This window comes from Anomaloglossus baeobatrachus, chromosome 1, assembly GCF_048569485.1.
Source record: "Anomaloglossus baeobatrachus isolate aAnoBae1 chromosome 1, aAnoBae1.hap1, whole genome shotgun sequence".
Lineage (NCBI taxonomy): Eukaryota > Metazoa > Chordata > Amphibia > Anura > Aromobatidae > Anomaloglossus > Anomaloglossus baeobatrachus.
Window position 1 is genome coordinate 250,687,180 of NC_134353.1, and position 16,999 is coordinate 250,704,178.

Here is a 16,999-nt window from a genome sequence, read left to right on the forward strand (position 1 = left end):
AGGAGTGCAATTTGACTGCAAAATTGGCTGGAATCAATAGCGGACACCATGTTGCATTAGGAGAGCCCCTGAGGTGCCTAAGCAGTGGAGGTCCCCCACAAGTGACCCCATTCTGGAAAATAGACCCCTCAAGGAATTTATCTAGATGTTTGGCGAGTACCCTGAACCCCTAGGTGCTTCAAAGAAGTTTATAATGTTGAGCTGTGAAAATAAAAAAAAATACATTTTTACCACAAAATTGTTACTTCAACCACATAGCTTTTTTTTTTTTAACAAGAGTAAAAGGAAAAAAAGCAGCATAAAATGTATTGTGCAATTTCTCCTGAGTATGCTGATACCTTATGTGTAGTGGAAATCAACTGTTTGGGTGCACAGCAGGGCTCGGAAGGGAAAAAGTGCCATTTGACTAAACATTTGGCTGGAATAATTAGTGGACACTATGTCGCATTTGGAAAGCCCCTAAAGTGCCTAAACAGTGGAGGTCCCCCACAAGTGACCCCATTCTGGAAACAAGACACCTCAAGGCTTTTATCTAGGTGTATATTGAGCATTTTGAATCCACGAATACTTCACAGAATTTGATAAGCTTAGGTTGCCATATTGAAAATTTTCATTTTTTTCACAAAAATGTTTCTTTAGCATCACATTTCTCACTTTTTCAAGAGGCAACAACAAAACGTGGACCCCACAGGTTGTTATCCAATTTCTTGTGAGCGCAAGGATACCCCATTTGTGGCCAAAAACCTCTGTTTGGATAAATGGGAGGGCTTGGAATGGAAGGAGCACCATTTGAATTTTGGAAAAGTTGAAATAAATTGCGCGCACCATGTCACATTAGCAAGGCCTCTTGGTAACCTATACATTAGAAACCCCCCACAAGTGACCCCATTTTGGAAACTGGACCCCTCAAGGATTTTATTCAGGAGTATAGTAAGCATTTTGAATCCACAGGTACTTCACAAGCAACAATATTCTCACTGTTAGGCTATGTGGCCATGATCCAGCGACACGGCGTCTAGTACACAGTGTCAGCCTTCCTTCAGAGATGTGAGTGTTGTCCATGGGAGAACGCAGCTGCCCATGCCCACGATTTGGGTTCAGGTTGCTGTGGACTTTAGCTCTATTCTACCTGCAGAGAATACTCTTGTCTCCGCAGCATAAATTGACATGCTGAGGCTCGGGAAGCTGCACCACAGGTCGGTTTATGCTGCGGAGAAAAGAAGCCCAGTGGGCATGGGATTTCTATAAATCCTTCCACTCTGCTTCTACCACACAACGTAGCGTTATGGATGCAGGGAAAACACTCTGCACCCAAAACGCTGCAAACCCTGATTGTGGGCACACAGTGTACAATGCTACAATGGATGAATGGATAGATGTCAAACATATATAACGTCCCACCCCCTGCATATTCTAAGCTGGCGCCTTTTAGTGCCTTTCATGTGGCACTAAAGGGTACCTAGCCTTGTATTTAGTCCAAAAAGAAAAAAAAATAATTAAAATAAATGACGTGAGGTCCCCCCTATTTTTGATAGCTAAAGTAAAGCAGACAGCTGTAGCCTGCAAACCACAGCTGACAGCTTCACCTTGGCTGGTGATCAATTTGGAGGGCTCCCCAAGCTGTTTTTTTTTTTATAATTATTTATAAATAAATAATTAAAAAAAAAAACAAAAAAAAAACGTAGGGTCCCCCCAAATTAGATCACCAGCCAAGGTGAAGCTGAAAGCTGGGGTCTGGTATTCTCAGGGTGGGAAGAGCCATGGTTATTGGACTCTTCCCAGCCTAAAAATAGCAGGCCGCAGCCGCCCCAGAAGTGGCGCATCCATTAGATGTGCCAATCCTGGCGCTTCGCCCCAACTCATCCAGTTGCCCTGGTGCGGTGGCAAATGGGGTAATAAATGGGGTTGATACCAGATGTGTAATGTCACCTGGCATCAAGCCCAGCAATTCGTTATGTCACGGCGTCTATTTGATACCAGACATAACTAATTGACAGTAATAAAAAAAAAAAAATATTTGAAAAAACACTCTCCAAAAACATTCCCTCTTTGACCAATTTATTGAAAAGAAAAAAAAAATCGGGTCCCTGCTGTAATCCATTGTGAAATTCCCGCGGCGATTCTGGACCTTCTAGAATATGGGGGGCACGTTCAGGGAACGTATCCCCCATTTTCTAAGAGTGCAGACCCTCCATTTGAGGAGAGTGGGTACAAAGAATTTGCACCCACCCTCCCCGGGTCACAGCTGCAGAGTGCGAGCAGCAGCCAGCGTCTCTGAAAGCAAACCAGGAAGCTGAGCTGACAGCCGCGCTCTGCACGTGTGACGGGCGTGCACTGTGAAGGAGGAGGGGGCCGCGGGGGACTCCGACAGGTACGGGGGACACCGGAGAACACCGGGGGGAATAGAGGGTGACCTGGCAGGGCCTGGGGAGCAGGTTTCTATCGTATGAGTCATAGCACATGCGACAGAAACCAGAGGAACAGGGTAAATGCGGCCGGCGCGCTGCTGTGCAAGCGGCGCCATGTTAGATTTTCGGGAGGAAGGGGGGGTGGGGGGACACTTTGGCGACACCGGGGGACCGGAGAGGACCGGGGGAGGAGATTTATCTCCCATCTGACATGTTTGTTTATGCCAGATGGGAGATAAATGATTTTTTACCGGCGCGGTCATTTACTGTATGGTGATCATCGGTAAACGGTGTGTACCGGTGATCACGTGAGTGGGGACCGGAAAAACGGCCAGAATCATGATCTCCAGGGTCTCAGCTACCCCCGGCAGCTGAGACCCCGGAAATTTTCCGACTCTGAGGGGTGCTAGACCCTTTTTTCCAACCGCCGTTAAAAAGCGGCGGTTTGGAAGAAGTACCCTAATTTGTCGCCGTTAAAAGGCATATCGGCGGTCATTAAGGGGTTAAAACGGACTAGCCTAGTGGCAATGTGATTACCATGGTCTGCATAGGCATCACTCGGTGTATCATCCGCCTCCTACGTTGCTGGATATATACCTGTGTTCCTCAATAACATTGATGTTACCTGTACAGACAGTATATGTGTTATGTTGTGATTGACCTTACCTTGCAGTGTAGGCTCTTGAGGCTCCTGTACATGGATTGATTTAAAGTCCAGCTGCATTCTAGGTAAAGCAAAGATGGTCTCTGTCTCATGGTTATAACTGGATCCTCCACGAAAACCACTCAATAAACTTGCATTTTTAACTGCAGTGCTGCTCTCTGGATTATTTGCATCAACATTTCGAAGCAAGTTCAGCTCTATAAAAAACAAACATATATGTATACTTTGCTATAAATTACTTCTGTTTAATCTTTGCTTTATATTTATGTGGTAGGATCAGATATTAATGTGAAATCCACTGCCCCTTTAATCTTACAGGAGGTGTCCAGTTATAACAAGCGATCTGTGGGGACCCGCACCCACTAGCAAATTGTGGAATTTTTATCCCATGGGGGGAACTTCTATAAAATGGTACGGCAGGTCAGACGCCAAACTGCCCATTCATTTATTCTCAATGAGGCTGCCAGAAAAAGCTTAGTACAACGCTGGGTAGACCTATTGGTAATGAATGGAGCGGTGGTCAAGCATGGGCACTGTCATTTCATGGGAATAAGGATTTACCATTCTGCCAATCAATGCGGGTTTTATTGGATGGACCCCCACTGATCAACAAGTTATCACCTATCATATGGAAAGGTGATAACTAATTTTCACAGCACAAGCCCTTTTATGCTATGCTATTAAGAAGTAAGCTTGATTTTCCATTGTAGATCATGGTATTGCTGTATTACAAACAAGTACAGATTATAGGATTTTTTTTTTGTTAAATATGGGGAGAGAGGGGGAAGGATCGTGTATTGTTCACACAGTTCCACTGTAAATTCTAAAGCCAAATAATATTTAAAATAATTGAGGAATCGTTGTGTGTATTGTCTGCAGTTATATTATAATGTTACATATGAATGACATAGTAGATGGTCCTTGCTAATGATGGGCTATCGATACCAAAATGATGACTAGGTTGGAATAACTAAAGTATAGAAGGGATCACCAGACCACATTGTTAGATACCTTATTGGGACAGCACAAGATTAAATATCATTTAAAAATGTTTACTATAAATAATCTTAAAAAAAAAATGAATTAATAACTTGTTTTTATTTTGTAAAAATGTTTAACAAAATACACATGCATGTGACTGCTGCATAAAGTGAACATGTTCTTTAAATCTCATGGTGAACAACTAAAAAAAAAAAACGATGCAACAGTTTTGTTGACGGACAAGTTATGGAAAAATGGATCACTGAATTTCTGAATGCAGCAATATGAAAGGAAAAAAAATGGCCTAAATAAAAAGGTGGTTAAAGGGAATCTGTTAGCAGGTTCTTGCTATGTAATCTGAAGTTAGCATACTGCAGAGGTTAACACATATTTCAGAGATGTGTCTCTTATACTGTGTGCAGTTGTTTACCTGCAATGTTTGTTTCAGCTTCAGGTGGTTATACTAGGTCAGCTAGATGTCCGCTAGTCCGGCACACCCCCTGCTGTGTTGACAACTCACTGTCTACAGAATTGTACATACAGATCCTGGTGGGGGAAAATGTAGCTTTTTCAAGTCTGCTAAAAGTTCGGCTACATTGCTAAATCTAAAAACTCTTTGTCAGAACTGCTGCACCCAGTATACTAAGTGATACACATTTGGATTCAAGATCTCTTGGACTACATCATGTGGCTATCAGATAAGGTAGCAAAAACCTGCTGAAAGATTCCCTATAAACACTCCTGTCACAAAGTGGTTAAAGGGATTGTCCAACTTAAGAAAATAAGTCTGTAGTCATTCTATGTGATGGCACACTGGCGAATTGTGACAGAGTAAGGGGCGGCTTTGCACGTTGCAACATCGCACATGCGATGTCGGTGGGGTCAAATCGAAAGTGACACACTTTCGAGATCGTAGTGTGTAAATGCTAGATGATACGATTAACGAGCGCAAAAGCGTCGTTATCGTATCATCGTTGCAGGCTCCGACTTTTTCATAATTATGCTGCAGCAACAGGTACGATGTAGTTCCTAGCTCCTGCGGCTGCACACATCGCTGTGTATAACGCCGCAGGAGCGAGGAACATCAGCTTACCAGCCGCCGGCGGCTATGCGGAAGGAAGGAGGTGGGCGGGATGTTTACATCCTGCTCATCTCCGCCCCTCCACCGCTATTGGCCGCCTGCCGTGTGACGTCGCTATGACGCTGCACGACCCGCCCCCTTAGGAAGGAGGCGGGTCGCCGACCAGAGTGACGGTCGCAGGGCAGGTGAGTGCATGTGAAGCTGGCGTAGCGATAATGTTCGCTACGCCAGCTATCACAAGATATCGTACCTGCGACGGGGGCGGGGACTATCGCGTGCGACATCGCAGCATCGGCTTGCGATGTCGCAACGTGCAAAGCCCGCCTTAAGATTTGCTGACCGTTACGATTCCGGGGGCAAATGAGAGGTTACGTGACCACATGTGTATGTGATTTTACATACTTGCAGTCATATGACAACTAGACTTCTGAGGCTCTCTCACTTCTTTTCGGTTGATAGAAGCTGAGTGAGACTAGTCGACCTGTGACTGCAAGTATACAGATCACATACATGTGGTCAGGTGACGCTCACTCACATAAGGCATACAGGGGAAATCATTTGGCAGTCTGTAGTCACAGACTGCAGACGTTGATTCCGAGACCGGACAAGCCCTGTAAGCACCAGAAACAATATAAAGTGACAATTTTTCCACAGATAGGAAATAACTGGAGATACCATGCTGAACATGACAAATATGTACTGTACTATTGTACTATACAACGTTCACTAAGAGCATTTTCAAGCCTGACACTTTTATGTCAAAAGTTTCTGATTCTGATCAGTTTTATTCATGTGAATGAAGTGATTTCTGTTACAAGCATAGAGAGCTCAGAAAAACACTTTTAGGGTAATGGGAAATTTGCTAAAATCTCTCTTTCGCACCAATACAGACAGGTTACCTAGGTGGTGGCTACTAGATCAGTCCTAATGTGAGACTGATAAGTGTAAGGTAATAAATCTGGTCCTTTTTATCATCTGTTTATACCCTCCATGCACCTAATAGCCCTCTGTATCTGTACTTGTACACTGGTGACCGGTCCATGGAGTGTCATGTGAATCCCCTGTTTATTATATTGATGGCTGGACCATACATGACACTTTTTACCAGTTACCTTTTGTGCCTCCTCTATTTCCTAATAGATGGTAAGCTTATGAGCAGGGCCCTCATTCCTCCTGGTGTCTGTTGAATTATGTTACTCTGTAATATCTGATATTGTCTGTATCTATCACGTTTGAATTGTAAAGTGCTGTGGATGTTAGTGCTATATAAATAAAAATTATTATATTACATCAACATATACAGTGAAGAATATAAGTATTTGATACAGTGCCGATTTTGCAGGTTTTCCCACCTACAAAGAATGGAGAGGTCTGTAATTGTTAACTGTTGTACACTTCAACTGTGACAGACAGAATAAAAAAATCTAGAAAATCACATGGTATGATTTTCAAATAATTTGCATTTTATTGTATGAAATAAGTATGTGATCACCAACCAACCAGTAAGAATTCTGGCTCTCACAGACCTGTTATTTAATCCTTAAGAAGGCTATGTGTGCACTTACCGGATTTTGCCGCGGATTTTTTGCGGTTTTGCTGCATGCTTCGCTGCAGAAAATGTTCATAACATCTCTGCAGTGAATCACCAGCAAAACCTATGGGCAAAAAAAATCCTGTGCGCACTAGGCGGAATTTGACAGCTGCATGTTTTGCTGCGGGATTCCCGCAGCAAAAACAATTGCATGTCAATTCTTTTCCGCACGTCGCTGCGGGATTTCACTACATTGACTCCAATGTTAATCGTGAAATCCCGCAGGGAATAATGCAGGCAGCAAATTCTGTGCGGTTCACTGCGTTTTCCTGCGTTATTCCCTGCGGTATTTCGCGGTTTACCTCCGGTAATGTACATCGCCTGTCTGCGGTTTTGCAGGGAAGTGATGTCATTACAGGAAGAGGAAGCCGTGCAGAGAGTAAACAAACACAGATCACAGACACACACAGACATCACAGACATAGATCACAGACACAGACACATAGAACACACATAGAAAGAAAACGGAAATATAGAAAACAAAGAACGTGGGCTCCGCTGCATATTTACCTTCCAGCCGAGGTAAGCACACAGCGGCGGCCCGGTATTCTCAGGCTGGGGAGGGAGAGGGGCAGGGTTAATGTCCCCCGCCTCACTCCCCCTCCCGCAGCCGAGAATATCAGCCGCAGCTGCCCCGGGACTGTCGCATGCATTATGCGGCAGCACCGGCGTGTCCCCGGCTCTTCCTGCCGCCGTGTAGCAGTGGCAGGCAGGGTAATACAAGGGGTTAATGGTGGTGGATCACCGCCATTAACTCCAGGCTTGATCATGGCAGCGTCTATGTGACAGCTGACATGATCAACCCGTAAGTAAAGTGAAAAAACACAGACACCGAAAAATCCTTTATTTTAAATAAAACAAACAAGCCTCGTTAACCCTTTTATTAACCCCTCCCGCAACAAAGCTCCGGCGTAATCCACAGCTCCTGCGCTGCTTACATCCAGCCGCGACTGTCACAGCGCTGAATGAATGCAGCAGACAGCAGAGGTAATTACCCGTCATTTCCCACGGCCGGTAATGTGAACCGTGGGAAATGCAGCGATCTGTCCTCTATCTATCTATCTATCCCTCTATTTATTCTTCTGTCTCTTTATTTATCTATTATCTCAGAATTAAATGACTTTTTTTTTTTCTTTTTTTCAATGTGCTTTATTGCATTGAATGCAATAAAGCACATCCCAACCAGCACGCGGCAAAACCGCAGCAATACCGCGAACAATACCGCGGTGAAACCGCAGCAAACCGCATGCGGTTTTCGGGTGCGGCTTGCCGCGTTTTTTTTTACCGCGGGTGCGGTAATCTTTGAATACCTGCGGAATTTTCTTGAGAAAATTCCATTTTCCAGTGCGCACATAGCCGAAGCCTTCCTACTCTGCTCTCATTACCTGTACTTATTGCATCTGTTTGATCATGTAACCTGTATACAAGACAAATGTCCACATATTCAGTCAATCACACTCTAATGTCTCCACCATGCCTGAGACCAAAGAGCTAAGGACACCAGGGACAAAATTGTAGACCTGCACAAGGCTGGGATGGGCTACAGGACAATAGGCAAGCAGCTTGCTGAGAAGGCAACAACTATTGAGGCAATTATTAGAAAATGGAAGAAACACAATTTGACTGTGAATCTTACTCAGTCTGGGGCTCCATGCAATATCTCTCCTTGTAGGGTATGGATGACTTTAAGAAAGGTCAGGAATCAGCCCAAAACTACACACGAGGACCTGGTCAATGACCTGAAGAAAGCTGAGAGCACACTCTTAAAGATTAAAGTTAGTAACACACTACACCATCATGATTAAAATCAAGCAAGGGCACGCAAGGTCCCCCTGCTTACACCAGCACATGTCCAGGCCTGTTTGGGTTTGCCAATGATAATCTGGATGGTCCAGAGAAGGCATGGGAGAAAGTAATATGGTCAAATGAGACCAAAAAATAACTTTTTGGTATCAATTCCACTCGCTGTGTTTGGAGGAAGAATAAAGGATGAGTAAAACCACAAGAACACTGTCCCAACTGTGAAGCTTCAGGGTTGGGTGTGCTTTTCTGCAAAAGGGAACATGACAAATGCACCGTACTGAAGAGAGAATGGATGCATTCTTCATTATCGTGGGATTTTGGCCAACAACCTCCATCCCTCAGTAACAGCATTTGAGATGGGTCATAGCCAGGGCAACTACGGAATGGCTCCATAAGAAGCACTTCAAGGTTCTGGAGGGTCCTAGTCAATCTCCACACCTGAACCCAATAGAAAATCTTTGCAGGGAGCTGAAACTCAATGTTGCCCAGTGACAGCCCTGAAACCTGAAAGATCTGTATGGAGAAGTGGGCCAAAATCCCTGTTGCAGTGTGTGCAAGCGGTCAAGAACCACAGGAAACATCTGACCTCTGTAATTGCAAACAAAGGTTTCTATACCAGATATTAAGTTCTGTTTTTCTATCGTATCAAAATACTTATATTATGCAATAAAATGCCAATTAATTATTTCAAAATTATAAAATGTAATTTTGTGGATTTTTTTAATTCTGTCTGTCACAGTTGAAGTTACCTATGATAAAAATTACAAATCTCTCTATTCTCTGTAGGTGGGAAAACTTGCAAAATCAGCAGTGTATCAAATACTTATTTTCCCCACTGTACTTGTTTAATAATATTTCCGCTGTGAGGTTAATAGTGACACTAAATAGGGGTTTCCATGATCAAAATGAAAGCAGATCTGCTGACACAATTGAAAATGTGTAATGTGTGAGGGTTATGTCAAAACCTACCTTCATTTCTCATAGCAGTGACATAATTAAACCATTCCTTTACACTAGCTACTCCATGCGGTGGGTTTTCATGGCGCCTTCGTGTGATTTTTGTGATTGTTGCCATAGGACTCTCCAGTGCCCCACAGGGCTTTGTGACCATTGTGTTGTGTCCCAAGTGAAAATCGAGGGTCTGCACAATGTAAGTCGAATGATCACTTGAGCCTTAAAAATATAAAAATGTTTTTTAAAAAAAAAAAGTTAATTAAGCATTCAAGAAAGAGCCGACCTTGTGTTTACTCTTAAAATAAGAAAGCAACAATACCCCCTCTTTATCCCACCTACAAACACTCGGGGCAGATGAAGGCAAACAGAAGACTATATATTCCCTCTCATCCATATTATATTTATATAGCTGCCATTCCCGCAATTAATAAGCATTCACAGCCATAAATCCCTCATAAAATATCTCTACTTGTGGGGAACATTTATTGATGGCAAGCAATGCATATTTCCTTAAGTACCTTCTTCCCAAATTTTTTGTGCTTCTGTCCAAAAAGCAATATTTGGCTCTTCTAAATGAAACAATGCCCAAGATTTTGAACGGAAATTAGGTCCATGGAAACATGCTAATGTCATATGATTGCCGTGTAGGCTCATTGAGCCTCCTAACTGGACAGTATCTTCTGGTAGTGGATTCTGGAACAAGGATATGTGGCAGCCAGATATTATCTTCAGCACCCCTGGCCAGTGACGATGGTGAGCGGCATCCAGCACTGAAAGACAGAGTTACACAACCAATATACTTTGTGTCTATTTGGGTGTGATAACATTTATAAAAGATTTATTCCCAAAATCACAAAGTGGTCTTATAATAAGACAAAATACTTATTCAGTTATCCCAATATAGCTCATCCTTAATACTGCCCTATTTTGCACTTTTTACTCACCAAAGGGTGACCAATTAGGCTTTATTTACCTGGCATGGGGTTGGTCCTAGTGTAGTTCCAGTGCTCCTAATTGATCATGCACAAAGTAGTCTCTCTCAGCTGGAATCCTTCCAGCATTACTCCACACTATTGCCATAGCAGACATACAATGTATTTTACCTTTAGAATATACTCTATTTTTCTGTGCAGCATCCACTCCTGTACAGTACTCTGCTGGCCCAATTTTATCCTCTGACATCAGTATTGCTGCTTGTGTGTTTTTACATCATTGCTCAGTTTGCTGGCTTCCAGCAAAGCGCAACTGTCCTGCATTGTGCTTTGCCTGCACAACAGAGCTTGCAATAAATTGGCAGCGCAGAGTTGACCGGTGTTTGATGTATGTAGAACACCGATCAGTGATGTTTAACACCAAATGCTTAGTTGATGCATATGGCTGAAGATAATCCTCTGTCATATGCGTAAGCAGAGCATTTGCAGTTTAACATCAGTGATCTGTTCGCTACAGGCATCCAACTTGGCTCAGCTTGTCTGAGCTTAGCATTGCCTACTGTCACCTATACTGATGTAGATGGCATAGGAGCCTGTTTGCTACAAGCAACCAACTAAGCTCAGCCCTGCAGCTATACTGATGTAGAGGGCATAAGATAAAATCAGGCTATCAAAGTTGTGTAGGGCCTCTCTGTCCACACAAAAATAGAGCAAATTCTACACTTAAATTTACTTTATGATATGCCAAATATATGTGATGGAAGCAGCTGAGCAAGGCATGACAGAACTGGTGCATTCATCAGTCAGAGGCTTTTCTGCTAAGATCTAAGTCATCAACTCAGAGAAATTGAGCTTGTCAGGAGCACACAGAGGAGGGAGGAGTATCCAGCACTGAGGAGAATGGTGCTGGGTACGGAAAGTGTTCAGACCCCTTTAAATTTTTCAATCTGTTTCATCGCACCCATTTGGTAAATTCAAAAAAGTACATTTTTTTCTCATTAATGTACGTGCTGCACCCCATCTTGACAGAAAAAAAAACAAATGTAGAAATTTTTGCAAATTTATTAAACAAGAAAAACTGGTTATAAATTTTCAGACCCTTTCCTCAGACACTCATATTTAAGTCACATGCTGTCCATTTCCTTGTGATCCTCCTTAAGATGGTTCTACTCCTTCATTGGAGTCCAGCTGTGTTTAATTAAACTGATAGGACTTGATTTGGAAAGGCACACACCTGTCTATATAAGACCTCACAGCTCACAGTGCATGTCAGACCAAATGAGGATCATGAGGTCAAAGGAACTGCCCAAGGAGCTCAGAGACAGAATTGGGGCAAGGCACAGATCTGGCCAAGGTTACAAAAGAATTTCTACAGTACTCAAGGTTTCTAAAAGCACAGTGGCCTCCATAATCCTTAAATGGAAAAAGTTTCGGACCACCAGAACTCTTCCTAGACCTGGCTGTCCAGCCAAACTGAGCAATCATGGGAGAAGAGCCTTGGTGAGAGAGGTAAAGAAGAACCCCAAGAATACTGTGGCTGAGCTCTGGAGATGCAGAAGGGAGATGGGAGAAAGTTTCACAAAGTTAACTATCACTGCAGCCCTCCACCAGTCGGGCCTTTATAGCAGAGTAGCCCGATGGAAGCCTCTCCTCAGTGCAAGACATATGAAAACCCGCATAGACTTTGCAAAATAAAAAACAACACATGAAGGACTCCCAGACTAAGAGAAATAAGATTCTCTGGTGTGATGAGATGAAGATAGAACTCTTTAGTGATAATTCTAAGTGGTATGTGTGGAGAAAACCAGGCACTGCTCATCACCTGCCCAATACAATCCCAACAGTGAAACATAGTGGTGGCAGCATCATGCTATGGGGGTGTTTTTCAGCTGCAGGGATAGGACAACTGGTTGCAATTGAGGGAAAGATGAATGCGGCCAAGTACAGTGATATCCTGGAAGAAAACCTCTTCCAGAGTGATCTGGACCTCAAACTTGGCCAAAGAGGTTCACCTTCCAACAAGACAATGACCCTAAGTACACAGCTAAAATAACAAAGGAGTGGCTTCAGAACAACTCTGTAACCATTCTTGACCTACCCAGCCAGAGCCCTGACCTAAATCCAGTTGAGCATCACTGGAGAGAACTGAAAATGGATGTCCACCAACATTCACCATCCAACCTGACGGAACTGGAGAGGATCTGCAAGGAAGAATGACAGAGGATCCCCAAATCCAGATGTGCAAAACTTGTTGCATCATTCCGAAGAAGAGTCATGGCTGTACTAGCTCAAAAGGGTGCTTCTACTAAATACTGAGCAAATATTTATGACCATGTGATATTTCAGTTTTTATTGTATGATAAATTTGCAAACATTTTTACATTTCTGTTTTTATGGGGTGCAGACTGTACATTAATGAGAAAAATAATTAACTTTTTTTGAATTTACCAAATGGCTGCAATAAAAAAAAGTGAAAAATTAAAAGGGGTATGAATACTTTCCGTATCTACTGTAGTTTTAGCAACTAAGGAAAACCCATTTAGCTGTGTGAAGCTAAGCTGTATTGGGCTTAGTCTCTATATTAACAATACATATGCATTTAATGAGCTTTGTTAAAAATAATGCAATTGTGAGAATAACCCTTTAATTATTTATACCACATGGCTCCTGAAAATAGTAAAAAAAATAAAATAAAAATCTTTACTACTTTAACTAAATCTATCTTTACATTTGTAATTCCTTCACAACAGAAATCCATATATTTACTATGATTTTTTTTTATCTTTAGTTTAACAAAAATCAATACTCTATTTTGTGACACCAGACCGTTCTACCATCGAATCTAAAGGTACCACATTTTAACAGAAATCTCTGTAATTACACTGATAAGAAGGGAATTTTGTTTACTTACCGTAAATTCCTTTTCTTCTAGCTCCTATTGGGAGACCCAGACAATTAGGGTGTATAGCTTCTGCCTCCGGAGGCCACACAAAGTATTACACTTTAAAAAGTGTAACCCCTCCCCTCTGCCTATACACCCTCCCGTGCATCACGGGCTCCTCAGTTTTGGTGCAAAAGCAGGAAGGAGGAAACTTATAAATTGGTCTAAGGTAAATTCAACCCGAAGGATGTTCGGAGAACTGAAAACCATGAACCAAAAGAACAATTCAACATGAACAACATGTGTACACAAAAGAACAACAGCCCGAAGGGAACAGGGGCGGGTGCTGGGTCTCCCAATAGGAGCTAGAAGAAAAGGAATTTACGGTAAGTAAACAAAATTCCCTTCTTCTTTGTCGCTCCATTGGGAGACCCAGACAATTGGGACGTCCAAAAGCAGTCCCTGGGTGGGTAAAAGAATACCTCAATAAAAAGAGCCGAAAAACGGCCCCCTCTTACAGGTGGGCAACCGCCGCCTGAAGGACTCGCCTACCTAGACTGGCGTCTGCCGAAGCATAGGTATGCACTTGATAGTGTTTCGTGAAAGTGTGCAGACTAGACCACGTAGCTGCCTGACACACCTGCTGAGCCGTAGCCCGGTGCCGCAATGCCCAGGACGCACCCACGGCTCTGGTAGAATGGGCTTTCAGCCCCAAAGGAAGCGGAAGCCCAGAAGAACGGTAGGCTTCAAGAATCGGTTCCTTGATCCACCGAGCCAAGGTTGACTTGGAAGCCTGCGAACCCTTACGCTGGCCAGCGACAAGGACAAAGAGCGCATCTGAACGACGCAGGGGCGCCGTGCGAAACACGTAGTGTCGGAGTGCTCTCACTAGATCTATGGAGTGCAAATCCTTTTCACATTGGTGAATTGGATTAGGGCAAAATGAAGGTAAGGAGATATCCTGATTGAGATGAAAAGGAGATACCACCTTAGGGAGAAATTCCGGAACAGGACGCAGAACCACCTTATCCTGGTGAAAAACCAGGAAGGGGGCTTTGCATGACAGCGCTGCCAGCTCCGACACTCTACGGAGCGATGTAACTGCCACTAGAAATGCCACCTTCTGCGAAAGACGTGATAAAGAGACATCCCGCAGCGGCTCGAAAGGTGGTTTCTGAAGAGCCGTTAGCACCCTGTTAAGGTCCCAGGGTTCCAGCGGACGCTTGTAAGGTGGGACTATGTGGCAAACTCCCTGCAGGAACGTGCGGACCTGCGGAAGCCTGGCTAGACGCTTTTGAAAAAATACGGATAGCGCCGATACTTGTCCCTTGAGAGAGCTGAGAGACAATCCCTTGTCCATTCCGGATTGAAGGAATGAAAGAAAAGTGGGTAAGGCAAAAGGCCAGGGAGTAAAACCCTTATCAGAGCACCAGGATAAGAAGATCCTCCAAGACCTGTGATAGATCTTGGCGGACGTTGGTTTCCTGGCCTGTCTCATGGTGGCAATGACATCCTGAGATAACCCTGAGGACGCTAGGAGCCAGGACTCAATGGCCACACAGTCAGGTTGAGGGCCACAGAATTCAGATGGAAAAACGGCCCTTGTGACAGCAAGTCTGGGCGGTCTGGGAGCGCCCACGGTTGACCCACCGTGAGATGCCACAGATCCGGGTACCATGACCGCCTCGGCCAATCTGGGGCGACGAGAATGGCGCGACGACAGTCGGACCTGTTTTGCGCAGCACTCTGGGCAGCATCGCCAGAGGAGGAAATACATAAGGCAGTCGAAACTGCGACCAATCCTGAACTAATGCGTCTGCCGCCAGAGCTCTGTGATCTTGAGACCGGGCCATGAATGCCGGGACTTTGTTGTTGTGCCGTGACGCCATGAGATCGACGTCCGGCGTTCCCCAGCGGCGACAGATCTCTCGAAACACGTCTGGGTGAAGAGACCATTCCCCCGCGTCCATGCCCTGACGACTGAGAAAATCTGCTTCCCAGTTTTCTACGCCCGGGATGTGAACTGCGGAGATGGTGGAAGCTGTGGCTTCCACCCACTGCAGAATCCGTCGGACTTCCTGGAAGGCTTGACGACTGCGAGTGCCGCCTTGGTGGTTGATGTATGCGACGGCAGTGGCGTTGTCCGACTGGATCCGGATCTGCCTGCCCTCCAGCCACCGATGAAAGGCCAATAGGGCTAGATGCACTGCCCTTATCTCCAGAATATTGATCTGAAGGGATGACTCTATCGGAGTCAAGGTTCCCTGAGCCCTGTGGTGGAGAAAAACCGCCCCCCACCCTGATAGGCTCGCGTCCGTGGTGACCACAGCCCAGGTTGGGGGTAGGAAGGATTTTCCCTGCGACAGAGAGTTGGGAAGGAGCCACCACTGAAGAGACGTCTTGGTTGCAAGGGAAAGAGAGACGTTCCTGTCGAGGGAAGTCGACCTCCTGTCCCATTTGCGGAGAATGTCCCACTGGAGTGGCCGCAGATGGAATTGCGCGAAGGGCACTGCCTCCATCGCTGCCACCATCTTCCCCAGGAAGTGCATGAGGCGCCTCAAGGGGTGTGACTGACCCCGAAGAAGAGATTGCACCCCTGCCTGCAGCGAAAGCTGTTTGTCCAGCGGTAGCATGACTACCGCTGACTGAGTATGAAACTCCATCCCAAGGTACGTCAGTGATTGGGTCGGTGTCAACTTGGATTTTGGGAAGTTGATGATCCACCCGAACTGCTGGAGAGTCGCCAGAGCGACGGAAAGACTGTTTTGACACGCCATCTGAGAGAGTGCCCTGACCAGAAGATCGTCTAAGTAGGGAATCACCGAGTGGCCCTGAGAGTGTAGGACCGCCACAACAGATGCCATGACCTTGGTGAACACCCGTGGGGCTGTCGCCAGGCCGAAAGGCAATGCCACGAACTGAAGATGTTCGTCCCCGATGGCGAAACGCAAAAAGCGTTGATGTTCGGATGCGATCGGCACATGGAGATAAGCATCCTTGATGTCGATCGATGCTAGGAAGTCTCCTTGTGACATCGAAGCGATGACCGAGCGGAGAGATTCCATCCGAAACCGTCTGGTGCTCACATGTCTGTTGAGCAGTTTGAGGTCCAGAACGGGACGGAACGAGCCATCCTTCTTTGGCACCACAAACAAGTTGGAGTAAAAGCCGCGACCATGTTCCTGGGGGGGAACAGGGATCACAACTCCTTCTGTCTTCAGAGCGTTCACCGCCTGAAAAAGTGCATCGGCTCGCTCGGGGGGCGGAGAGGTTCTGAAGAAACGAGTCGGGGGACGAGAGCTGAACTCTATCCTGTAACCGTGAGACAGAATGTCTCTCACCCATCGGTCTTGAACATGTGGCCACCAGGCGTCGCAAAAGCGGGAGAGCCTGCCACCGACCGAGGATGCGGTTCGGGGATGCCGAGAGTCATGAAGAGGCCGCCTTGGAGGCATTGCCTCCGGCGGGTTTTTGGGGGCGTGACTTCGCCCGCCACACATAGGAGTTCCTCTGGCCTTTCTCCGGCCTGCTGGACGAAGAGGATTGAGGCTTGGCGGAGGGACGAAAGGACCGAAACCTCGATTGTATTTTCCGTTGCTGAGGTCTCTTCAGTTTGGACTGGGGTAAGGAGGAGTCCTTTCCCTTGGATTCCTTAATAATCTCATCCAATCGTTCGCCAAACAAGCGGTCGCCAGAAAACGGCA

At 45.2% G+C, this 16,999-nt stretch overlaps 1 protein-coding gene across 12 annotated transcripts in view; it reads right to left on the minus strand.

Annotated features, from left to right (window-relative positions):
• BLTP1 (bridge-like lipid transfer protein family member 1) overlaps positions 1-16,999 on the minus strand; it is a 392,853-nt gene that overhangs the window by 5,018 nt on the left and 370,836 nt on the right. For all 12 annotated transcript variants that reach the window (XM_075348975.1, XM_075349025.1, XM_075348994.1 and 9 more), the window contains 3 exons: positions 10,001-10,252; positions 9,498-9,701; positions 3,075-3,269 (listed from right to left, as the gene is read on the minus strand). In XM_075348975.1, coding sequence (XP_075205090.1) covers positions 3,075-3,269; positions 9,498-9,701; positions 10,001-10,252 — 651 coding nt within the window. The remainder of the gene's footprint in view (positions 1-3,074; positions 3,270-9,497; positions 9,702-10,000; positions 10,253-16,999) is intronic.